A 24,761-nucleotide genomic window follows, 5' to 3' on the forward strand; every position below is an offset into this window, starting at 1 on the left:
CCTGGCCACACTTGCTGCAGCAATAGCAGTTTCTGGGGTAGCTGCTTTCAGCAATTGGTCACAAAATTCCCACATCAAAGAAGAAATCCCCGAGGAAATCAGCTAAACCTACTTGCTCTTAGTGAATGAGTGCTGTGCACACCCCTGGAGCCCCCAGGGCTGTATGGCAATTCTTTCCCAAAGAAACCTATCTCAGTTGTACAGGTGTTCCTGCTCGGCTCCTTGGATTCACACTGTAAAGAAGTGTGTGTGTAAGTGCACGGCTGTTACAGTTTGGATGCTAACGATCAGCAGGCTCTGAATACTGCTATTTTTGATCTTCCCTGAGCACATCCTTAATTCCCCTTAAATTTGAATCTGGGACAGAAGGGAGCGAGGCCAGCACAGGTGTGTTACAGATACATTCATTCTGAGAGGAGCCCAGTCTGATCAGCCGACAGGAGAACGTCCCATGTTAATACAGTAAGCCAACATCAGCTGCAAAAACAAACCCTGAGCTGTCACTGAGCTGTCACTGAGCTGTGATTCTCAAGCAAACAGTGTCTTTTAATTGTCTGCTCATGTGTGAGTGGCACAGGGGCCAGCAATGCCTGTGGGAAAGGCAGCAGGTGATGGGCATGTGGCAGGGGGTGGTGTCCAGGTGGTGGGCTGCTATGCCTGCCCTGTGCCCTTTGGAGTCCAGGAGAATTAAAAATGAGTGCTGACGGCAGCAGGTGCAATAGCTTTACTGGAGATCTGTGCACACACAAAGCTGCTGGAGGGCTCCCATCAGCAGCAGCAGCTGGGCAGGAGTACCATGTGTGGGTGGGATTCAGCCCGATGCCAGCTTTCATTCCTGCTCCTCCAGAATCAGCCTGATTTTCTCACAGAACTCATCGATGGCACTAAACTCCCTCTCCAGCACGGCTGTGGCCACAAGGATGCTCCCCACCAGCTCTGAGCGTGCACCACGGTGCAGGTGTGCAGAGTCCTTAGTAATGAAGAAGATGTCCAGGGCCAGGCAGAGGCCAAGCAGGACATAGGTGGCTGTCCCAGCAAGGCTGGTGGCAGGGCCGGCTCCTGCCAGAGCCGTGCTGACTCTGAGGGCACTGCTGCCATTGAAGACGCTGCGCCCAAGCCCTGCCACCACCCGAAACACCCCCAGGATGACATCCAGGCTCTCCTCCTGCCCCAGCACCTCCAGCAGCCTCCGTGCCCTCCCCACAGCCTCTTGGCAGCCTGTGAAAGCCTGTGCCTGTGCTGCAAACTTCTCCAGCAGCCTCTCAGCCTCACCCTTCCTCACCAGGTAGCCCACGCTGCTGCTGACGGTGCCGGCGGCGCTGGCAATGCTCCCAGCCGTAGAGACACCGAAACCCACAGCCGCCAGCAGCAGCACGTTGCCCAGTGTGGCAGGGGCCAGCAGCAACCCTGCAATGGCTGCCACCCCCCCCGCCACACTCACCACCCCGCCGGTAATGTTGGCCACCAGCACCGCCCGCTGCTGCCGGCCCAGGGCCTCTGCCACTCTTCTCATGTCCCACAGGCACCTCCGCATGGCATCCCGTGCAGGCAGCAGGGCCAGCTGCACAATGTCCCCGATGGTGCTGGCGGCCGCGCTGGGCAGGACAGAGGGCTGTTAGTTTAGTGGACGCGGCCCTGAGGCCTTTCCCACCCCACCGCCCCGATCCTGGGCCATTCTCACCTCTGGGGCCTGCATGCCGGCCCAGCCCAGGGCAGCGCGTTCTCGCAGATGGAGTTACGTGCTGTCTCCCCGCAGCAGCCATAGCAGCCACCCCGATACGACTGCCGGTGCCTCAGCACGATTTCGAACTCATACTCGATGCTGTTGGCGTTGAGCAGCGCCTTCCGCAGCGTCTCCGAGAGGGGCATGTGCCCATCTGTACAGATGGCCGTGCCGCCGCCGCCCGCCCTGAAGCTGGCCGTGGCGTAAGTGATGTCGTGCAGGCCCAGGAAGTGCGAGGCCTCGTGGATTAGCGTGCCGGGCTGCGAGTCCTTCTGCAGCTCACCAGGCGCCTGCCAGAACAGCGGGCACAGGTAGATGGTGCGGTCCCACGCGTTCTTCTTGACGTAGGCGTAGGAGCCGGCCTTGCGCGGGTTCTTGCGGAAGGCAGCCTGCTGCAGCTGTGCAATGAGGCTCCGCAGCAGCCGCTCGGTCAGCATGGCGTAACGCTCCACCCAGCCCTCTCCTCCCTCCCCAGTGAGCACCACCACGTCCTTCAGGTTCTTCATCAGCACACGGTCCTTGCGCAGCGCATCCTCCAGCACCTCCAGTGCCACGCGCTGTGCCCGCCGGGCAATGCTGCGCTCCTCCTCGCTCAGCTCCTCCGACACGTCCTCGCCGCGGGGCAGCACGCAGCACCAGCTGCCCGTCACCACCTTGGTGTGGATCAGGGCGGCTTTGTGCTGGGACATCCTGCGGGGCAGTGGGTCAGGGCACCTCCCTGTGCTGAGCATGCAGAGTCCCCCTTTACCCCTCCCGCTCCAGCACAGCTCTCACCTTCCGGCCCTCACCCTCCACCTCCCACCTCCAGATTCCACCAGCACCCGGGGGTCACACCAACCTGACCTGTGCAGTGCCCCGGCCGGCGGATGGTTGGTGAAGAAGCAGCAGCAGCCAGCAGCGCGGTGTGAGGGCAGTGGCACAGCAGGCAGCAGTGACACGCTGATAGGAACTGTGTCTGGAGCTGATAAGACGCCTGGGATCCAGTTGCCACCAACACTGCTGCTGGGGCACCCTGACGCTGAGTGGCTATTGGGGAGCCCTGGTCATGCGTTGGGTTAGAGGGTGCAGTGATAGCATGGGGAGCACTTGCTGCAGACCCCAGCCCTCAGTTCTGCCCTTTCTGGTTCTGCTATGGGCTCTTGGCGGCTCCTAGAGTAGGGAGAGCACAGCCCCCTCCTGCCCCCAGCACTGCCTGCGTGAGGCTGATAGAGCACAGCTGAGTGCTGCCCTGCCCAGCCCAGACAGTCTGGGTGCTGGCACACACAGCTCCTCGTTCTGGGGATGCACTGGGCAGTGACATTCACCTCCCCCCACCTCTGTGCCCTCCAGTCATACAGGCAGCTCCAGACTTACTTGTGCCTCTTTATTAGGGAGCTTTTGTACATTTATAAAACAATGACGCACACCTCCAATGGTCCCCTCCCACCATGGTGCCCATGCCCACCCCTTCCAGGGCCTGGTCCTACTGGCAGGGAGAGGGCCACAGCCTGCACACAGCACTGGGCACCCTCCTGTCTGTGTGGCGCCATGGAGATGCTGCTGCTTCTGCCCAGATGATGGTGCAGGAGGAGGTGGTAGGCTTGGGGGATGGGGGCATTCCCTGGGGCTGGGGACACACACCATACATACCACAACCCCGTGGGCACCAGGACCCCCCAGATGCACGCTGTGCATGCCCTACTTAGGGGGTGTTTTTGTGTGCCCCTTTGCAGGAGTGTTGGGCACCCACAATGTTTGCACCACTGGAGAACACAGTTCCAAGTGTGGGTGTATTTGTGGGGACACTGGGCCATGCAGATGCTCTGGTCCCTGTACACTGTGTCCCATATATAGGATATATATGTGCCTCCATATATAGGATTCCTCCTGCAACTATGGCTTTGGCCAGGGCATGGCTGTGCTCACTCAGGTCTCTGGGTACTGAGGACAGGCACCGGTCCCAGCCAGCCTCCCCCTGAGCTCACCAGTTCCTGGCATGGGGTTCCCTCTCTGCCATATGTGCGTCTCGAGGGGGGCTTTGTTAGCCCGCCCCCCCCTCCTGAGATATTTTGGGGCTGTTTGCCCTGCGCTGGTGTTTGCTACAGTGGAGGGGGAGGCAATGTCCTATGGGAAGTGGGGTGCCGGGGGTCCTGCTGAGGCCCTGCCATCCCCCGGCAGCAGGAGGACTGGGTGCAGGGCACCCTCCTATCTGTACACAGGCTGGGAGAGGCACAGTGGGTGCTCGGCACCTGGGGGGAGGACGGTGGCGGGGGTGCGTGCATGGTGCAGAAGAGCTGCAGCAGCTGGGCGGCAAGGACAGGTGCCTCCATACTGCCAGGGAGTGCCAGGAAACTGCACCTGGGGCAATCTGCTCTGGGTGATGCATTGGGATGTGGGGCACTGAGAGGATTTGGGGTAGACAGTCATTTTGCATGACAGGGGCTTAACACAGGAGTGTGGGAAGTCACAGTGCAGGGGTCTGGCTGGGAGCAGCAGTGGGAAGGGAACCTCAGCCCTGGCAGGCTATGTGGGGCTGGGGCAAGGTGAGGATATGTCTGGGGGGTGTCACAGTGGTGGTGGTGCCAAGGGCCAGATGGGTGGCAGGTTGGTGCCATGCAGGTGAAGCTGCAGGTGGGTGTCCTCCAGCCCTGCCTGACCTGCAGCAGGATAGTGACTCCCTGGGAAGGGATGAGTGGTCCTGGGGGGACAGTGCAGGGCAGAGACACCCCCCCCCCTTCAGGAAAGGTCAGCAGGGAGGGGTTTGGAGGGGTCTGCAGGAAATCCAGCTCACCCCTTGCACACGCTGCCTTGTGGGGGCCCCTGCTCCCCCAATCCCCCCTACTGCACCTATCCTTGCCCCTTGCTGGTCTGCTCCTGCAGGAAGCCAAGGGTGTGAGGCCACTTCTGCTGCTGGCTGGCGGGGCGGCCCCCCAACTCTGTGTGCTTGAGACAGGGCAAGCGGAGGGGCTGGACGAAGGGGCTGGGGGCTGCGGCAGTGCCGGTCCCAAGGCTGCAATCCCTCTCCACGAGGATGGGGTTGCAAGGGGTGGGGGGCTGGAACCCCCTGTCCCCAGCTGGCCTAGCAGGCGAAGTCCTCGAAGACACCCTGGTGAGGGTAGTGGTGACGGTGGTGGTGGTTGGGCAGGATGCCCGCATTGTAGGTGCCCTCCACATGCCGGCCCAGTGTCTCACAGGGGCTCTGCAGGGATGGCAGCATCAGTGGGGATCCTGCCTGTCCCGTTAATTCCCCCCCTTCCAGCCAGTCTCAGCAGCCTGAGGCCATCAAGCTCCCTGTCTCCTGGGAGTGATGTCCCTTTCCCACAAAGCTGCTCATGTCCCCTGTACCTGGTCCTTGAGCTCCTCCAGCCCCAGCGTGGCAATGCTCCCCGAGGGCTTCTTCAGGGGTGGCTTGGAGCGCCGCAGGACACGACTCACCCTGTCGCGGATCACCTGGGGGCAGAAGAGGATCAGCCTTGGGGCACCCACAGGCAGGTGGGACCCCGTGTGAGCAACCCAGTCTGCATGGGCCTGCCTCATGCTCGCTGCTGACCCAGGGACATGGGGTGATGCTGGCTACAGCATGTCTGCCTGCATCCCTCTGAGGAATACTGGGGGACCCATCCTCCTCCCACCGCCTCCTACCGGGAGTTCCCCAGTTTGGGAGCTGTAGGTGGACAGGCCTCTGGGGTGTCCATGCATTGCACTCCTCCCCAGGGAGTCTCGACCCTGCTTGGCACGATGCTCCCTAGAGGACTCAGAGCACCTCATAAATGTAGTCCAGGATCTCCAGGATGGTAAGGATGCTAGCGCCAATGAACAGGCCCATCTGTCCCCCGATGTCTCCTGGGGGGGAAGAAGGAGAACTGGTCACCAGCAGCTGCTGCATGGCCTGAGCAAAGTCATTGGGATTGAGGCTGGACTGCAGTGTCAGGGCAGCAGGATGGAGGGGGACAGCATGGTGATAAGGCTGCAGGATGGTGCGGGACAGCATGGTGATGGGATTGGGTGCTGCAGGATGGAGAGAGCAAGGGTGTGCAGGATGAGGGATGGCCAGCCATGAACCGGGTCCTGAGGAAAAGATGGGGAGTCACCAAGAAGCCCAGCAAGGTCGTAGGCTTTCTTCTGCTCAATGGCCTCATAGTTGAGTGCCTCGAAGAAGATGTCCAGCACCAGGAAGTTCTCCCTGTGGGGACACCATGGCTGTCACCAGCTCACCTACCACCACCCAGCCTCCCCTAGGCCCCTCTCCAACCCGCCCCTTAGTGCTCCCTGGTGTGTTATTTAAGCTGGATTTACAGGACACTGGGTAGAACTGTGTGGTGGGGACATGCAGGCAGGGAGGACACCAGGGAGGACACCTCAAAGACCCTGGGGAGAGGATGCTGGAGGGACTGTGTGTACCAAAACCTGTCCTACGCAAACTGCCAGGAGCAGGGTGGGGGTATCCCAGATTCCTAGAATCCCCTGTCCCCACATGCCTCTGAGAGTCACCCCAGCCCCCTTCCCACCCCAGCAGCTCACCGAATGTAGGTCTCATTCTTGTTGTACTTTCGGGCTAGGTAGCGTGCTGAGCCCTTGTTGGGGATGCGCACCATGGAGATCTCCTTGCCATAGCGGGTCAGGTTGCACGGTGTGGGGCAGCTGCAACGCTCCTGGCTGTCCTCCACTGCTGCATCTGGAGGCATGCAATGCTGGGCACAGCTGCACCCCTTGATCATCCCCGGCTCACCCAATCTCCTGCCCATCCTCCAGACCTACCCAGCGTGTGGTCAGCACACTCGATGTACACATTGGGTGAGCAGATGGACTCATTGCCTGTGGAGAAGCAGCGGGTCAGGGGTTGGGAATTCGATCCCCCTCTCCTAGGCTCACTCCCCTAAAGATGTGGGGCAGACTGGGAAGGAGCTAAGGGTTGCAGAGAGACACGAGGTGACCCTTGGGTGCAGGATGGGAAAGGAGTGACCCTTGGGTGCAGCGGGATGAGGTACAGGTGGCCATTGAGTGCAGGCTGGAAGAAGCAGCCCTGGGAAGGAGGATGGGGGTGTTGGGGAGCCCCCACCAGCAGGCACACCCCTCACCTGGCATGTGGACCATGCGGCAGTGGCAGCTCCGCACCACGGCCTCCTTCTCACACTGCAGGCGGCAGGCAGCAATGCTGTAGGTATCGTAGCCAGGCAGTGTCTGCTCTCCCTGCACGCTGGCCCGGCAGTTCCCCCATGGCTGTGGCAGGTAGGTGAGCTGCCAGGGTGAAAGGGTACCACTGCAGCAACACATGGTGCTGGGAGCTGGGGTGCTTCCCTGGGGCTGTGGGACATCATGCACCACCCGGCAGAAGTTGGAGTTTCATGGGGAGAAGTGGCATCTCTACGAATAGCACTGCCCAGCTGCCCTCCCGCTTGGCTCTGCACCAGTTCAGCCTCATGCCACCCCTCTGAGCAATACTTACCCGCTGCTCCTGGCAGGACACGAACGTCTGGAAGCCGGGTGAGACACCAAAGCCCAGCTGATGGATGTAGGGCGGCTCATCCTGACTGTGGATCTGGACACGGATGCCAGCTTCGAAAGATGTCTCATCTGTGGGAGATGGAGAGTGGGCAGCCAGCCCTGTCCCAGAGCTGCATGCCTGCCCACAGCATAACCCTCAGCCGTGCCCTTGTACACCCCAGAACCCACGCCTTGGCCCCAGCACCCCCAGTGTCCGGCTCACCCGCAGCCCCACTCACTGGTCTCCCTCCAGATGGGCAGGTATTCCTCCTGCTGGATGTCCAGCATGATCTCCAGCCCGTTGCCCATGCCACCCTGGCGGGTCACTCGTGGGTTCCTCCGGTCCCCGTTGAAGGTGTAGCACTTGCCATAACGCGTATAGACCTGGAGATGGAGAGAAGAGGGATGGTGAAGAGCGCTCAGCAAGCAGGGTAACATCCATCGCCCTCTTTCCAGGATGGAGCAGTCCCTGGGATGCAGGCTGGTGTGAGGCAGGGACTCACAGGGGTGAAGTGCTGCGGGCCACAGCGCTCGCCCTGGAAGCGACACTCCACCAGCATGTCCTCTATCTGATGGCTCAGGCGGTGGAAGAAGCTCTGCATGGTGCGCTCGGAGCGACGGGGCGGCAGGAAGCGCGAGTAGTTGGCAAGGCGCGTGAGCCAGCGGCGCTGCTCATCCCCCAGCACGGCCAGCAGCTCCGGCACCAGCGAGCGGTCCTCACGAGCCAGCCCCAGCCACTGCCCCACCGAGTACAGGTCGGGCTTGGTGAGCTGCAGGAAGCGCGCTCGGTTCGGGTTGCAGAGAGTGACAGCCGGGAAGCGGAGCTGGGGCGCTCGGGCCAGGCGTGCCCGCGTGTGAACGGGGTGTGAGAGCAAGTGGTGCAGGAGGTCGGTGGCCCCGGTGGCCAGCAGCCCTGCAGAGGTCAAGAAGGCCAGGCCCCAGAGCAGGCGGCGCAGGCGGGACTGCGGTCGTGTGCCCATGTAGTGCAGGCCTGGGATGCGGGTGGCACGCAGGAAGCCACCCTGTGCTGGGGTCAAGGCTTCTCCATCCGGGCAGCAGGACAGGGGCAGCGGCATGGCTGACCCTGCGTGCCCACCCTACGGCCCCACTCACCGTCTGTCTCTCCCGGGAGCTTTTTGCTCGGCACCTTCCCGGAGCCAAATGTGGCAGGCGCCTTCCTGAGCTGTGACGGGCGAGGGGAGGGAGAGGAGGGGGCTGGTGCCGACGCACGCCTTCCCCAACCTCGATTTGGGAATGGAAAATTCCTCCCCAAGCCGGGCTGGGGGGTGGGGTGATGTGGTGCTACCCCACAATGGGTGTCCCGGCAGCCCCCCACATCCCAGGACAGGGGCACGTGGAAGCCACATCCAGCCCCCTGCCCAGAGAAGCTGCGGCCCAGTGCACCCCTCTGTGTCCCAGGGTCCTGCACGGACCCCAAGTGCCCCCAACCAACGTGTGGCACAGCGGCTGTGGGGCTGGGAGCTGAGCTGGCAGCACGGTGCCAGGCCCCAGGGCACCAGCACGGCGTGTGGCCCCACTCCACACCGCGACCCCGGATCCCCCGGCGCCCCATCGCCCTCCATCCCCGCGGGGCTGCGCCGTGGGCCCGATGCTGCGTGGGATGGAGGGCGCTTTGAAGTGACGGCTGCGGCTGTGATCAGAGCGCGGTGGCGGCGGGGGGAGGCACAGCGGCTGTCGGCGGGGCCCCGACAGCTCGTCAGGCCGCTTCAAAGCGCTGCACAAAGCCTCCGCTCTGCCGGCAGCCCGCACCGGGGACCGGGGGGCCGGGCTCCGCCAGGGGGCAGCAGGGCGCCGCGATAGGCCACGCCACGCCGGAGCAAGGCTGGGCACGGCACGGAGTGGGCCCGGAGTAGGGCAGCAGTAGGCTAGTTGTAAGGCAGCAGTAGGCTAGTTGTAGGGCAGCAGTAGGCTAGTTGTAAGGCAGGCAAGGCCCAGAGTAGGACAGGGGCAGGCCCGGGCTTGGGCAGCGGCAGACCGGGAGGAGGGCAGGAGTAGGCCCGGGGCAGGCCTCGGGTGAGCTCCAGGCCTGGCTGCGAGTATAGGCCTTGTCCCAGCCCCGCAGCCAGCACATGAGGCCAGTGCTGCCATGGGCTGCTCCGTGCTGTAGGCTCCCTGACCATGGCATCTATGCGATGGTCTGCAGCCTCACCCCAGCCCACAGGAGCTGCCCACGTGTGCCCCCACTCCTGGGACTCGTGCCAGTGCCTCTTTGTGGGGCTGCCAGACCTCGGCTCCTCTGTGAGATTGATTGCAGCTCTGTGAGCTGGAGGCTGCCAGCCCGATAGCATCAGCCCTGCGCACACCAGGGCAGCTTTTATATTAGTTTTCTTTAAACGGAGGATGAGCTTCCCCGGCTAGAGGAAATGTCATTTCTCTGAGTGCTCCCATCTCGTGTCAGCTCAGACATCTGCGAGCAGCATCACCATTTCCCTGCAGCAGCGTGAGGGATGCGGCAGGATGCAGAGGCAGGGCACGTGGGGACAGCTGACCCCAGGGACACGAATGGGGCTGGGCAGAGCAGAAAAGATCTGAAGGTGGCAGTGGCTTCGTCCCCCTTCCGTTACAGCCACAGGCAGGCAGGCACAGCCACGGGTGTGCAGGGCAGGCAGGGGTGCCCACAGCTCACAGCTGAGTTACTCACTTGTCGACTGCCGGGGTGCTGAGGACAGCTGTGAAATCTCGCTGGCGAGAGCACAGCACAGTCCTGAAGGGCTTTGGCTTTCCAGCATGACAAACCCGATTAGATAACAGGGAGTGCGAGAGGAGGAGAAGGAGGAGGAGGAGAGGAAGGACAGAGGCTGCATGCACAGGGAAGATGATTTTCTCCCCGCAGCTAACCCAGAAAAGTGCCTTGAGGGCAGGAATGCGTGTGTTCTGCTGGGACGTGGCCCCTTAGGCACCCTGTTCCTCTCACAGGGCACCCATGGGTGCTGCAGGCCTTAGGGCTGAGAGCAGGGCTCCTGCATCATCTCATGGTCTGCCCGCTCAGCTGCCACACACCGGCATCCCCACGCAGGGGAGACCCCATTAGGGAGGTAATTTCTCAACACGATTCCTCATTTCCCTGCTCTCTGCCGTGGAGACACTTTGACCTTGACAAAAATAGCTGCTGGCGCCGCAGCAGGCAGATCCCAGCCAGAGATCACTGCCGCTCAGGGGCTGAAGTTTCCCACCCCAAGCAGTGCTGAAGCATCCTTATCCCACCCCACAGAGTCCCCTGTCCTGCTCCCCTGGTGTCGGGCACCCCATGGATGCTGGCCCTCAACACTCTCACAGCAGCTCACCTGCTGGCACTGCGCTTTCTTCTGACAGGGGAGCACAAGGGTTGCCCCCACGCATCCCCAAACCCCCCTATCCCCGCCGTGACAAACCCATTGTGCTTGCCTCTGGCTGATCCCAGCTCACACAGGTATTTCTGCGGCTTACACGGCTCCCCATGGTATTTAGCCTCTGGAAGACGACATTAAACATTGCAAGCAGCGACAAATCCTGATTGCTCTGCAGAGACAAGAGGCCGCACTAAGCTCCCAGCCAAATGTTTGCATGCAAGGGAAACGAGCTGCAGCATGTGTGGTGCCGGGCACAGGTCCTGCTCCTGCATCCCGGGACACACAGCCCTGTCCTGTGTCCCTGCTGGAACATGCAAGGCATGGCACCCGCTGAACCCAGAGATCACCAGGATACAGTGGGTTGGGGATGGAAGACCGGAGTGCTGCTGCCCTGGGAATGGAGGGGTTGGTGATCAGGGGTTGGCCATGCAGGGGTGTCCTCTGGATGATGTGCAGAGCTGGGGTGATGCCATCTCCTTAAATGCTGCCTCCCACTCCACTACTGCCCCCCTGAAACACTGCAGCACCGACCCTGCTGGAGCCCCTCATCATCTCCCCCTCCCTCCCCACTGCCCAGAGCCTTCAGCTGTGTCCCCAGCATCCCACCCCCTGCACAGAGCTGGCAGTTCCCGCCTGGGTGCCCAGAGAGGGAAGCCGTAGAGCTGACGCCAGCATTGTAACTGCCCAGGATATGAGATCCGCTTGGATTCAGCAATTTCAACTCATTTCAAGCCCGATTCTGCAGCAATTTTCTGAGCCAGTGGGATGTTTTTGCCTTTGCAAACGTCCCCTCTCATGCATGGTCGCACCATTTCCCTTCCCCGCTCTCTGGAGGGATGGGGACCAGTGCCAGCTTGGCTTTATCCCAGCTTCAGCACCGGTGCAGTCGTCCCCTACACTCGCAGCCCTCTGCAATGTGCACCTTCCCCACGCAGGGCTGGTGCTGGCAGCAGGGATGGCTCCTGCTGGATTCAGCCCCATTTGGGGATGGGACCGCCACCTCCATTGGGCTCTGCAGCCACAGTGCTGGGACAGCAGGGCCCACCTGGCTCCAAGCAGGGCACACCAGCACCAAGCTGGGCTCTGGAGCATCCCCCACAGCATTTCAAATTGCATCAGATGTCCCTGAAACAAGGGCACATCCTGGAGGGGCCAGGACCCCTCCTGCCACCTCCTCACACAGATGTGCTGCTCTGTGCGGGGCCAGCTGAGCCGATGTGAAGACGTGGGAGTTGGGGCTGGTGCAGCCCCGCTGGTGCCAAGTGGGCTCGTGGCCGGAATACCAAGTGCTCAGCTGTGCTGTCAGCTGGCAGAGCTGCTGGGGCACCCGCACTTGTGTGGAGCCCTTCCCACAAACCAACACTCCAAGGGACCACACCACCAGTGCCAGGGTGGATGTGACACTGAGGCTAAGGGCTGGGATCAGTGGTCCTCAGTGCCAGCACACAGCTGCCTTCATCAGTGCAACGAGTGCCATCTCAGGGTTGTTCTTTCCCTCCTTCCCCTCCTGGGGTGGGGGGGTGTCAGTCCCAGCTCCTCACTGATTTCCTCATTTCCAACCTAAATTTATTCATGGCCAGTTTGTACCATTTGTTCTCACGCCAGCATTGTCCCTCAGCTCAAATAGCTCTCTTCCCTCCCTTGTGTTTACTCCCTTGATGTATTTATAAACAGCAATCCCATCCCCTCACAGCCTTTCTCCTGCCAGCCCACACGTGCCAATTGCTCCCATTTCCTCTCCTAATTCAGGCTGTGCTTGCCTGCACAGCCCGCTGCCCTGCACAGCATCTGCTCCAGCTCCTGTAGCTCTCTGCCCTGGCTGCCCAGCAGCCACGCTGCTCCTGCAAGGCTATGCAAGCCCCTGAACGTGCCCTCTGCATCCCACAGCAGCTGTGGGGCAGCATCCCACCGGGGTTGGACCACTGCCCTGGCCGTAGGGCAGGCAATAGCTGGTGGGGCTAAGCTGCTCCCTGCAGATCTCCCAGCTGCTCTGCAGCTGCTTATGCATTCGTGCCATTTGCTTGCACTGAGCACTTTAAAGCTGACACAGAAAGGGTCACCTGGGTGGTTTGAAGGATCCAATGCAAAGGGAATCGCTGAAGATGAAGAGCTGGGGCTGCTGACAGATAATGGGGGATGGTGTCCAGCACAGCACAGGGGTGCATAGGGGCAATGACATGAGCTGGGGGACTCAGTTCATCCTTGTGGCAGCCAGTAAACCTCTCTAAGATGCTGAGCACATGGCTGGGTGCTGAGCTGTAGGTTCTGCCCCATGGCTCTGTACAGGAGGCTGATGTGGACAGAGACAGAGGCACCGTGGAGCCAGATGGACTGGGAAAGGTGAACCTGCAGCAGGACAGAGTGCTCCCTGGCATGTGTTTGGCCCATGCCAAGCAGTGCTCCTGCCATCTCTGTACATGCCCCCATTGCTCCCCTGCCAGCTTTGCATCCTCAGACCCACCCCCCCCCCCACATGCTGGGCATGCAGCCCCCAGGCACGCAATGCACATCATGCTCCAGAAAATCGCAGTGATGGGCTGCAGCCCAGCCTCGCTCTGCTGCAGACTGAACAAAACACGAGCACAGAGCAATAATTGTGGTTTTGGGTACTGGGCTCCAAATGGCGGAGATGCGGTGCCATGTGCTGTGCGGTGCAGACGCAGCACGGCTGTGCCACTTGGCTGCAGGACCAAGGATGGTCCCCACCTTGTGGTCTCGTGTCCAGATGCTGTGCTGATCCCATCCATCCCACATGCTGTAGGAAGCAGGGACATCAGGAATGCCCCAAGGTGGGGTACGTGGGGACCCTGGGGCCAGACACTGATCGGGCTCTGCTGTCTGTGTGCTGTCACCTTGCAGTACATCAGTGCCCAGCACGGTGCTGGCAACACCAGCCCCAGGGACTCCAGCCCTCCCTTTGGAGGCAGATGTGCAGCAGCGCTGTGCCCGTCCCCAAAGGGTTAACAAGCAATTTCCTTTGCTGACAGCTCCGAGACTGTTCACTATCGACTGCGGGAGAATAAGAGGGGAGAAGCAGCGAGATAAAAAGGCAGCAGAGCTGGCACCGCCTGCTTAATCCCAGCGTTTAATCTGCTGGGGCAGCGCAGGCAGCCTTATCTCGCCGTCCTTCTGCTGCTCCATCTCATTACCGTTCCCACGGCTGCGCGGCCGCACCGCCAGCAAATGCAGGCGCTGAGCCGGCGTGCACAGCCCGGGGCAGCAGCTCCTGCCAGCCCGCTGTCCCTGCACCGCCTGGCACCGCGGATGGCACCGCAGCTGGCACTGTCCCCTTCCCAGCCGGAGCGGGGTGAGGGCACGGGGTGCGCTGCCACTGCCACACATTCCCTGCTCTTTGTCCCTCAGCGATGCGCGTGCTGCCCTGATTCCACGCTATCTGTCCATCCCACTGGGCACACCCGTGGCTGGCATCGTTGGGCCGCCCCACTGCTGCCCCACTGCCACCCTGCAGGTGTTGGCAAAGGCACGGTCCCACCGGCCGTGGCAGTTATCTGTGAATCTAAGGCACTGCCACCGTGCAGATGAAGCCTCTGTGCTCACCAGGCTGTCACGGGGGTTATCCTGTTGCCTGCGGATGGGTTTACACTGATAAGATTTATTGTCAACCCAGCTGGGATGCTGCCAGAGCCTCACTGCCTGTTCCTCTCACTGAGTGATGGCATGGCTATACCATCAGCCTGAGGACACCGAGCCCAGCCCAAAGCAAGCTCCCCAGTGGGCAAGGCAGGATGCTGCTCCCCGGAGTGGGCCAGGCACATCGGGCTGTCAGCCCACCGGGCTAGAAGTGCTGTGCTGGCTGCTGGGCAGTGGTGCGTGCCGCTCCAGCAGGGTCCCAGTGAGCCATGCCCCAGTGCCGGCAGCCCATCTGTGCTGCTGGAGATGTGCTGATGGGGCTGGCAGCTCAGCTCCTGTCACAGCCTGGTGGCTTTGCAGCTCTCTGGTGCTCTGGGACATTGCACGGGAGGAAAGTGGGGCAAAGCCCCCATCCTGCAGCTGGCCCTCAGCACTGTGTTGGAGCTGATGCCTCGTGCATAGGCAGGATATCCAAAAAAGGGGAACACAGCCCCAGAATCCCCCTCCTCAAGCCCCACGACCCACCCCCACACCACACTCCCCAGCCCTGATTTCCCTGGGGCAGGCAGGGATTGACCTGAGCCACCTGGTGGGGCTGTACTGAGGCTGAACCGAGATAAATCCATGAACAGAAGGAGGGAGGCAACCTGGCACCATCTCCCCCATCCCCAAAGTCACCGCACGAGTCCCGTATGGCTCCCATTCCCCCACTCCATGCCAGCCCATCACCCCACTGCTCCCGGGGCTTCGCTTGCTGCACCAACACAGTGTGACAAGGCTGAAGGAAGCAAGGCACAAACAAACAGTCCAAGCCCCCTCTGCACCCTCATCCCCAGAGCCAGCACAGGGGTCATGGGGTGGCAGGGGCCAGCGCCAACTGCCAGCACATCGGGATGGGAGTGAAGTGGGGTGATCACAGCCCAGCGGTAAAGGGCTCGTTAATAGCTGAGCCCTTTTAGTAGAGATTAGGGAGCTGCACAGCTTTGATCTTTGATTGCCAATTTGCATCTTGAAGGCGCTGGGACCTCATCCAGTCTCAGCGCAACCCTTTGTGGTTATCTCGTGGCTAATGGATTTGTTCTTAATGCTGGAGCGTGCAGGCTAAAGGCTGATTAAACCCTCTCCGCGGCGCTAAATCAATGGAACAAACATGATAGGGGATGGCTCTCCCCAGCCTGCGCTCTGCTGGGTGCGGGAACCGCTGGTTGGGACACCCCTCCTTGGGGCCAGGAGCTCAACTGACAACCAGGGCCCCCCCAGAGAAACCGCATGTGGAGGGAACCTGGCTGCAAGCTCCAGCATTGCGAGAGATGTTCCAAGTGATGCTCACACCTGGGGGAGCTCAGCAGCTGGGAGCCCTGGGATGGAAGCTGAATACCTGGGATAGATAGGACCAGGACTGTGGGAATCGGGGAGGGGGCTGCAAGTGGGGTCCAGGCTTCTGCTGGACTGTGGCACACTGTGATTCCCACGTGCAATGTGTCCTGCCCATGCTGCTCTGTCCCACTCGTGTCCACCTGGTGTTCCTTCCCTGCTGCCCCGCTGTGTGCACAGCCATCCCCTGATGGGTGAGACACAGCGACGCTCAGATCCAGCTCCTGAAGGAGAAGCCCAGAGTGTTATCAGCCTGGGGAGTTAATTAAGGTCATGTCAGGCGATAAGGAAACAAGATGTCAGAGTGGTGGCGGCGCAGGGGGTTAGAGCCTGAAAAACTCCTCCTGAAGAGCAACTGCAATGAGATCTGCCAGGCACCGTGGATGGAGTAGCCATCAGTGCCATGAGAAGTGGGGACGCCATCGTTCACTACCAGCCTGGGCAAACATGCCTGGCATAGGGCAGGATGAGGTGCTGTGGGCTTGGATGGAATGGCATAGGATGGGGTGGGATGGGATTGCAGGACATGTCATAGGGTGAGGCTGCAAGGAGTTTAGCTGTTCTACGCTGTGCCAAGGCCAGTGTAGAAGGAAGTGATGCTGAGCAGCCCTGGTTTTCCGTTCCTATCCTTGCATAGCAGCACAGTGCTGGCAGGGCAGGAACCGCCTGTGAACCTCTGCCCATAATTAGCACACGTAATTGCAGAGCTCTGTGATGAGCAGGACCTCAGCACCAAGCACGCTGGCTGCACCACTCCTGCTTGCTCCATCCACCTCCTGTGGGCTGGGCAGAGGGAGCTGGGCAGCAGGGTGCAGCTGGGGCACAGCGGGGCCACAGCTGCCTGGGGACATGGGGACAGGCGCAGAGGACACGCTGCCGTCTCAGCCCCTTTTCTCTGCAGCCACAGTGGCGGCTGAGCAGCCGGACATAATTACTACTTGCATCAATCTCAGCTTTGCATACATCTTCGCTCCCCATGCCGATCTGGAGGCGGCTGCTCCCTGCCCTGCCAGGGGCTGCAGCAGATGCCTACTGTGCAGAGGTGGCCCGGGGACGGCCCCACTCCTGAGGCCACCTCTGGCACTGAGGCACTGCAGGCAGATGGAAATGCTTCCCCACTCCTCTCCATGGTTGTGTCTCCATGTGGTCCCCTCCCTCCTCGGGCTGTGACAACACAGCACAGATTGCAGCCCTGGAGCACCCACCTCTGTGCACCCAGGACAGCTTCTTGCATGTCCATCCCCCCCCCCCATACCCATCTCAGGAAGGGTCCCGGAGGACCCCAATGAGCTGCAGCAGGTGGAAGGGGTGGGAAGGTGGTATGCAGGATGCGAGGGGCACTGCATGGGGATGTGCAGGTTGCAAGGCCACCACTATGTAGGAGTGTCAGGAGGAATGAGTGCAGCAGAGCGCAGCACTTGACAGCACTGACAGCCGCTCCTGGCCCAGTATCACCGCAGAGCTGGCTGGGCTGTGGGGTCTGGCTGGACACAGGAGGGGACATGGGCATGTCCTGACCCCAGGGATAGCTGCCAGCTCTCTGCAGTGGCTGTAATGAATGTGCAGCACCCATGTCTGACCACAGCACCCATAGCACCCACACTGTTCCATCCCAGGGGGCATGGCCAACCTCAGCACCACACGTGCCTGCAATTGGGGCGGGGGGACACGGTCTGATTGCAGCAGGCAGCAATCAGAGCTGTGCAGCCCTCCAGTGCGATGGGCACCGGGAATTAAACTGCTAATGAGCTGCAGGCTGGAGGGCCAGCAGCATGTGATTAATCAGGAGCTCTGGCTGATGAGCTTGGTGCTGACTTTCCCCTCCCAACCCAGGGCCCTGGCCCCATATATCCCCTGTGCTCACAGCCTCTCGCTTTACTGCCCTCCCTTTTCCACCTGTGCTTGTGTTCCCAGCTTTGTAATCAAGAAGGCAACCTTTTGTTCTGCTGGAATAAAACCTGTTGACTCTATCCAAGCTGAGCTGGCACTTAATGACCCTTCAGCACCCAGCACGCTGCCTGCTCCCAGACAGGGCAGCAGCAAGTTTGAAGTGCCCACACAAGGACCTTCCCCACTCTTGCCCAATGTCCGAGGAGGAGGGCTGGCCCCATCACCAGCAGCATCTCTCAGGGCGCAGGCCCCAGATGCACCCACTCAGCTGCACGCTCCTCTCCTTGCTGCCAGCGACACATGAGGCAGCGGCACGCGGAGGGGCTGGCAGTGCCCTGCCTGCAGCCACTGCTGGCGCAGCACAGCGAGGGCACAGATCAGCGCTCACAGGGAAGGTTTTGCAGCGTAAGCAGGGGACAGCCTCGGACATCAGCCCGCAGCAGTGTGCAGGGAGCTGCGAGAAAGCAGCTCGAGCCCCAGCCAGTTTTCCTCCCCTTCCCAGCCCTTGTGGGTTTTCATGCCCTCCTGCCCTCGCTGAGCATGGCCGGGTGGTGCCGCAGGGTAGAGCCGCCCCTTCTCCCTGGCTGCACTTGCACCGAGGGGAAAAAAGGGCAGTGATCAGCACGGAGCAGGTTCGAGAGCTGCATGTTCTCCCCTATTGCACAATTAATCATGAGAAGTTTTCCCTCCTTTCGTGCATGAAACGAATTTTGGCAGGGCGCTCTGACCACGGGGACGTGCTGCTCGCTCGCCGGCGAAAAGCCCAGCCACATCTGGCACAGAGATAACCCCACATCATCCCCATGTGTGCGGCTGCCACGCACAGAGCATCCTCGGCCCCACAGCGTGCACGGGGAGGTAACGCAGTGCCCTGGGTAGCACCTGATGTGCAGCCCCTTTCCACGCAGTGGTGATAACACTGCCACCTCCTCCTGCTCCCAGGTCCCTCGCGGTGCCCATCTCCTGTTCCCACCCATCCGTGTCGCAGCCTCAGTGAGCTCTTTGCAGGCTCCGAGCAAGCCCAAGCCTCCCCAGCAGCGCTCCAGCTATTTGTTATTGGAAAAAGGGGGAAATACGGTTTTCGACAATTATTGTTTTTTCCACCTGACTGGCTGCAAACTTGTTAATTTTTTTTCTTTAATGTGTGAACAGTGTCGACGGCAGCTGCATGTGAAATGACTCGACGCCCTATCTGCGGGTCCCTGGCTGGCTTTCAGCACTCGCACCGCAAACATTGCCTTCTATAAATAAAGGCCTATATCTCATCAATGGCAGAACAGCAGCGCTTTATATAGTCGTCTTACATAAAACCGTCTCTCTTTATGGGCTCCAAACCCCTGGCATCACTTAGCGCATCTCTGTAAACCTTCTGTTCCCTCCTCCGAGGGAGCCCCGGGACCCCATGGGTGCCCCAGCCCCAGGGTACAGCAGCCTCCCCAACCCTGCACACGGGATGGGACACGTGGCACATCCCCGGGGAGCCACAGTAGGTGCGGGCGTCGTGGCCGCTGGCTCCCCCCGTATCGGAGACAGGCTTATTAAGTGTGCGATATTAAATTAGCCAGATAAGAGTGTAAGAGCTTTTAAAGTCAATTCATTAAATATAATTATGAAGAGAGCTTTTTTATGCTCCCGGTGATCCGATCTCAATCAGGGAGACGGTGGGAAAGCCGCCGGCTCCTCCAGCATCTCCGCTCCCCCGCTGCGTTGCCCCCGCACCCCACTCCCCCTCCCATCCCGTGGGCACCCACCACCATCGCTGCCACCCCAGCGCCCCAGCATCCCATCCCCACGCTGCCCCCAGGCCTGGAGCCACCCTGCTCGTGTCCCCTGCAGGGACACCCAACATCCCACAGAGCCCCGAGAGCTGCTGTGATGAGGGCTGCACTGACACCCCCACATCCTGTGAGCCGCTTGCTGTCATGCCACAGTACCCCACATCCCCCCCAGCATCTGCCACCCCCATGGCTGCACCCTGAGACCTGGGTGCACGGGCACAAGGGTATCCAGGCACACGGTTGCCTCGTGCTTGGGTATGTGGGGGCCAGGAATGGGGTGCTCCCCCAGCTGGGGTCTCTCACACAATGCCATGCAGGGGTTTGGGGGAGCAGCTACCCACTGCTGGGAGCTGCCGGACTGACATTTATTTTTAGACGTGAATTGTATAAATTAGCATTTCTCAGTGGATTAAGCAGCAGGAATTGTGTAAAATTAAATGGCAACGAATTACATTCAAGTCCCCCGGTTTCTGGCACAAGCAGCGCCTCGAGCTGTGCCTGGGTGGCTCATGTCTAACAGCAGCAGGGCTGCTCTGGACAGCAGCACAGGGAGCCACAGAGATGTGGGAATGGGGATGCACCGGCACGGCATGTCCTGCTGGAGCATAATGGGATGGACAAGTGCCCCGATGGCTGAGCAGCACCACATCAGGCAGAGCACCGAGACCAGTGTAAAAACCAAATGAAAACATGACATTTAAGAAGTGTGGTTCTGGCTGTGCCTGCTGTGCAGCACAGGGAACGGGGCACATCCCAGTGAGGGGTGCGCAGGAAAAGGCTTATCCCAGGGCTGCCGTTAGCCTGCACATGGGGCCCAGCTGGCAGCAGGCTGCAGGGGAGCTCGCTGCGGCTCAGTGCTGTCCCCGCCGCCCCGGGGAGATTTACAGCCCAGCCTGGCTTTATTGCATGGAAGATGCTTACGCTGGGGATTTTTCTCCCCATAGTTTCTTAATTTGCTATCCCATAAAGAACGAGGATTTGTGACGTTAAATAGGGGAAGATCATTTACCACTCACGGCTCTTACTTAAAGGATCCGCATGAGTTATTTATCACGCAAGCAGCAGTGCTGGGGGGCATGCTCCAGCCACAGCAGGTGGGCAGACCACTGCCACCACGGCTGTCATGCATGTGGCCACTGTGTGCAGAAGGGAGGGTGGCCACCAGCACCCTGTGACACAGCCCTGGGGGCTGCAAGAACAACTTCCCTTCCTTGCATTCCCTCCTGCTCTGGGCACTGGATGCCCTACAGTGGGGACACAGAGATCGGTGACCTCTGAATGGGATGTGGTACCCAGGGCTGGGCTGAGAGTGCTCTGTTCCAGGGCACAGCTGGTGGGCGCAGCAGCTCCTAACCTACACACAGCAGCCGGGACCCACTGGTGCCTGGGATGCTGCTGGTGCTGTGCTTCGGTCACCCCCAGGAAGAAGCACGAGGGATGGGTTTGGTTCAGGGAGCTGGAGCAGCAGCTCCTGCTGTAAATAGCTTGCTGCCTTGGCAAGTCCCCCTGGCAAGGCTTTGGGATGTGGCATCCAGCAAAGGGACCTCCCAGGCCCATGCCCTGCACCTTCCACCCCAGTGTTTCCCCTTTGCTCCAGGTGCATCAGGAAAGCAGCCAGAGAGAGGTGATGGGGATGCCCCCTTTGTGCTGGCAGCTCCCAGTGCCTTGAGCTTGGGGTTCCTGTGCTGGGGCTCAGTCGGCACCCACCACCCTCCTGCCCGAAGCCTGCTCTGGTGCACAGAGATGGCACACGAGACAGTCCTGGTGACTGTCCTCATGGTCACTCTGCACGCTGGCAAGCTTATGCTCAGTCCAAACCCCACTGCCACACCATGCTGCCCCTGACACAATGTGGCCTCACTGCTTTCCTACTGGCCAAACCCCAAATGACACACGTCCCGCACCAAGGCTCCCTGTACTCACCCCACTGGGCTCTACTCATCTCCAGCAGCCAAACCCAGGCTGCTCAGCTACAGCAGGCAGGGAGCTCTGCAGAACCCCAGCACTTGTGGGGTGACCCTGCTGCCCCCCACTCCTCACTATGCCACCCCTCACTGCCCCCCAGAGCACCCCCCTGAGACGTTGCTTTGTCTAGGACAGCACCACAGAGCCGGCTTTGTGGTGAAGCAGGACGTGCTGCATCAGCCATTTCCAGCCCCACGGAGCCTCCTCTCCCCCCACAGCCCCCGGCATCACATCCCGCTCCCCAGCACCGAGCGGCTCTGGCTGACAGCACTGCTCTGGGAGCGCATTGAGCCGAGCAGCCCCTGGCAGCCGTGGGAGAGAGCCGGCTCATTTCCAGAGTCATTATGGTCTGAAAAGGGTCCCATCAGGTATTCAGCCCGTTCAGCACATTTATTTTCCCAAATCACAGCGGGGATTTGCGATTCCAGGCTCAATATTAGCAGAGCCATGCACTTGCAGTGCCTGGCGGCGGGTTCGCAGGTGGCAGCACGGTGCTGGGCTGGCCGGGGACCCCTGGGTACAAAGGGCAACCCTGGGGTGCATGGATGCGGCCGTGCCCAGAGCAGAACCCACTCAGGGCTCTGGGCACATGTGTTTGCACACACACACGTGCATGTGCCTACCTGATCAGCACATGTCCTTGTGCGTGCCCCACAGGCAGAGGGGCTCTGCTAGGTTCCAAGAGGTTTCTGCCCCCCCATTCCACTCTCACTGTGCAGAACACCCTGCGATGGAGCAGCCCAACTTGTGAACTGAACCCAAAGCAGGGCTCCCCATCATTGCATTCCCCCTTCCCACCGTTCACCCACTCGGGGACTGCTCCCCAGCCACCCCTGAACCCCCCTACAGCCCTGGAGCTGGCGGCAGTGCCGTGCTGCAGCACAGAGCGCTCCCACGGAAGGAGCAAGCATCCTCTCTCTCTCTCTCTCCGTGTGAAACTTGGAGGGAAACTCAAACACCGAGAGATGCAAACTTCAGCAGCCAGAGCGAGCCAGGGAGCCCCGCTCCGACATGGCACAACAGGGTCAGACCCCTTGCACCGACGGGGTCCCCAGGGGGGCACCCAGCTGCGCACTCACCACCGTGAAATCCCGAGAGGAGCAGTTCTCGCCACTGAAGTTGCAGCTCTTGAGCATGTCGTCGAGCTGGTGGCCGGTGCGGTTGACGATGTCGGCCATGTCGGGGTCGGGGTAGAGCAGGTCGGTGGCCTTGTGGCCGTCGCGGTCCTTGGGGGGCAGCCCGGTCATGTTGGCCAAGTGGAAGATGTCGGCGTCGGTGAGAGCCGAGTGGCGGTAGCGGTTGATGTTGCAGATGGTGATGGCGGGGAAGACCATCTCACGGATGGCCTCCTCGTCCAGAGCCACGACGTGGGGATGCTCCAGGTACAGCAGCGCCGACTTGGCCGCCTGGTAGAGGAAGAAGGCGAGCGAGGCCAGGAAGGCGAGCGCCCAAAGGGTCTGCCGCACGCCCGGCCGCCCCGTGCCGCAGATGTGCCCCAGGCCGTGCAGCGTGCTGGCGCTGGCGAACGCGGCCAGGTCCCGGGAGCGCGGCCGAGCCGGCTCCTCGATCAGGCTCTCCTTGTCTCCTTCTTCTTTCTCCTTCTGCTTCTCATCCTCTTCGGCAAATTTGATTTTACACACGATCTCAATCGGCATCTGCCCCGCCAGCGAGCTGCCCCCCGGCACGGGCAGCGCCCGAGAGCCCGGCCAGGCGCTGGGAGGGGGCTCGGGTCCCCCCCACGGCCCGGCACGGCGCCGGGAGGGCCGAGCCGTGTCGGGAGGGAGCGCGGCCCCGCTCCGCAGCTCCGAGCCGCCGCTCCCCTCTTGTCTCACTCGTCGATCGTCTCCTTGTGCCTTCGCTTATCAGCACGGATACAGCTGTCAAAAACCCCTCTCTCTCCTCTCCCTCGCTCGGTGTCTCTGCCTCTCTCCTTCGCTCCTCTCTGGTTAAGACCCCAGCAGATACAGGCAGCATTTAGGCATCATGTGCTAATAAAATCCAGGGAATACTTAATAATTCAAGACGTGTCAACATTATTTCATCGTCAAATAAAGAGCGAGCGCCGGAGAAAGAGGCAGTGTGAAGGACCCCGCGTCTCCGGGGCAGGGAACGCGCTGCGCCCGCTCTCCAGCCCTGGCTCCGAAGTGCGGCCGGAGCCACTTGTTTGAATGGCCGGGACCCGCCGGAGCCGCGCCGAGCCGAGCGGAACCGCGCCGTGCCGAGCCGAGCAGCGCCACGCCGTGCCGCGCCGCGCCGAGCCGTGCCGAGCCGTGCCGAGCTGTGCCGAGCTGTGCCGAGCTGTGCCGTGCCGTGCCGTGCCGATGCGGGCGGGGCACGCAGCCTGCCCCCCGCCGCCGCCGCCGCTCTCTCCGCCTCGCCCCGCCGTGGCCCGGCCCGTGCGCCCCGGGGCAGCTCGGCACGGCGCGGCTCGGCTCGGCGCGGCGCGTTGGGGCGGGCAGCCTGCGGGCAGCTCGCCCGGCTGCCCCCTCCTGCTCGCCCGCCCGCGGACTCCTCCTGCCTCGGCGGCTCCCTGGCCGTTAACCGCCTCCCTGCCGCGGCCCGACGCGCCCCGGCTCGGGCGGCTACAGCGACCGCCGGGGAAACCCCCGCCGGTGCGGTCCCGGAGCGCGTCACCGCGGGCTGCCAGCGCTGCGGGCGGTGCCTCCCCCCGAGCCCCCGGCCCTGCTGGCTCCGTTCTCGCCCCTCGCGGGACGCAGCTCGCGTGGCGGCTCGGGATCCCCAGCCCCCAGCCCCATCCCGCGCCCCTCTCTGGGCTCTGCCCGCGGTCCCCGCTGCTGCCCGGATCCGGCCGCGACGCTCCCCGGCTCCCCCGCCTCAGTTTCCCCAGCTGGAGGCGGAGGGTTCGCTCCGTTCAGACCCACGAGCCGCGCAACCCTCGGGTGGCACCGCGGGGGGAAACACCGACACGAGCCCGGCACCGGGCAGCCCCCGGGAGACGCCGGAGGCACGTGCCCGGCAGGGGGACCGGCGGCGAGACCTCGCATCCCCCCCGGGGAGCCCGCCGCAGGTCAGCGTGACCTTCACTGCGCTGCCGATGCCAACAGCAAAGCTTTCCCCGGTCGTCCGGCGAGCGCACACGCATCTTCAATCTTCCCATCGATCCGTGCATGGCACACATGTTCCTGCCTCTGTGCAGGTCAATACGGCATGATGGGCTGCCTCCGGCAGGCAGCACGCACAGCCCAGCTGCCCGCATCACCCTGCTCGGGGCGTGCAGGGCACACGTGCCAGCCCTGGCCCACAGCAGGGAGCACTGAAAGGCCGTGGGGTGGGGGTTGTACCCCATCTTCTTTGGGCAAAACATGTTGTGTGGTTGCCAGACTTCCCCATGGCCTTCTGTGGCCAAAGAGGCTCACTCTGTCCTCCCTCTGCTCCTTCTCTGCTGTGCCCACTGGGTGCAAGGGGTGAGCTGGAATCGGGGTGTTACCATAAAGGTGGCACTGTGACACAAGCCCCATCCCAGCTGTGACAGGGGCAGGGCAGGGCAGTGAGCAGGACCACAGGTGATGTGCTGCGGATGGAGCTGGCAGGTGGGTGCAGAGGCTGGCAGAGATGCCCAAATGGGATGGGTCCGGCTGGGAACTCAGCTCCTGGGGCAGCTATTGC

The 24,761-nt window shown here is 61.7% G+C and overlaps 2 protein-coding genes across 7 annotated transcripts; both read right to left on the reverse strand.

Moving 5' to 3' along the window:
- Positions 1 to 709: 709 nt before the first annotated feature.
- On the reverse strand, positions 710 to 2,748 carry LOC107316901 (uncharacterized). 3 transcript variants are annotated; one of them, XM_015868916.3, is made up of 3 exons: positions 2,567 to 2,748; positions 1,682 to 2,446; positions 710 to 1,595 (listed from the first exon to the last, which is right to left on the reverse strand). In XM_015868916.3, exons 2-3 carry the CDS (start codon positions 2,410 to 2,412, stop codon positions 830 to 832), a joined length of 1,497 nt encoding a protein of 498 aa, XP_015724402.2. In that variant the 5' UTR covers positions 2,413 to 2,446; positions 2,567 to 2,748; the 3' UTR covers positions 710 to 829. The 3 variants fall into 3 exon arrangements, with proteins under 3 accessions (XP_015724402.2, XP_015724403.2, XP_015724404.2); XM_015868917.3 differs by having other exon boundaries at positions 1,682 to 2,413; positions 2,562 to 2,695; XM_015868918.3 differs by having other exon boundaries at positions 1,682 to 2,413; positions 2,567 to 2,693.
- A 324-nt stretch (positions 2,749 to 3,072) lies between these two features.
- On the reverse strand, positions 3,073 to 23,624 carry ASIC4 (acid sensing ion channel subunit family member 4). Of its 4 annotated transcripts, none has more exons than XM_015869216.3 (10): positions 22,214 to 23,624; positions 7,426 to 7,570; positions 7,149 to 7,276; positions 6,781 to 6,940; positions 6,461 to 6,517; positions 6,224 to 6,377; positions 5,794 to 5,885; positions 5,466 to 5,545; positions 5,048 to 5,152; positions 3,073 to 4,901 (listed from the first exon to the last, which is right to left on the reverse strand). In XM_015869216.3, exons 1-10 carry the CDS (start codon positions 22,787 to 22,789, stop codon positions 4,782 to 4,784), a joined length of 1,617 nt encoding a protein of 538 aa, XP_015724702.1. In that variant the 5' UTR covers positions 22,790 to 23,624; the 3' UTR covers positions 3,073 to 4,781. The 4 variants fall into 4 exon arrangements, 3 of the variants coding, with proteins under 3 accessions (XP_015724702.1, XP_085409173.1, XP_015724703.1); XM_085553047.1 differs by having other exon boundaries at positions 6,781 to 7,006; XM_015869217.3 differs by lacking the exon at positions 22,214 to 23,624 and adding an exon at positions 7,690 to 8,360.
- Between the last annotated feature and the right edge of the window lie 1,137 nt (positions 23,625 to 24,761).

Source organism: Coturnix japonica, chromosome 7 (genome assembly GCF_054131305.1).
Source record: "Coturnix japonica strain WE chromosome 7, WE-NBRP24, whole genome shotgun sequence".
In the NCBI taxonomy this organism is placed as follows: domain Eukaryota; kingdom Metazoa; phylum Chordata; class Aves; order Galliformes; family Phasianidae; genus Coturnix; species Coturnix japonica.

What these genes read in the sequence shown, in the direction of transcription:
- LOC107316901 (XM_015868916.3), bottom strand. Translation starts at nt 2,412, where the DNA reads ATGTCCCAGCACAAAGCCGCCCTGATCCACACCAAGGTGGTGACGGGC. An exon ending in CCGGCATGCAGGCCCCAGAG is followed by an intron (nt 1,596 to 1,681) that starts GTGAGAATGGCC and finishes TGTCCTGCCCAG; the next exon opens with CGCGGCCGCCAGCACCATCG.
- ASIC4 (XM_085553047.1), bottom strand. Translation starts at nt 22,789, where the DNA reads ATGCCGATTGAGATCGTGTGTAAAATCAAATTTGCCGAAGAGGATGAG. An exon ending in CCGCATGGTCCACATGCCAG is followed by an intron (nt 6,518 to 6,780) that starts GTGAGGGGTGTG and finishes GCTTCTCCACAG; the next exon opens with GCAATGAGTCCATCTGCTCA. An exon ending in CGACCTTGCTGGGCTTCTTG is followed by an intron (nt 5,546 to 5,793) that starts GTGACTCCCCAT and finishes CTTCCCCCCCAG; the next exon opens with GAGACATCGGGGGACAGATG.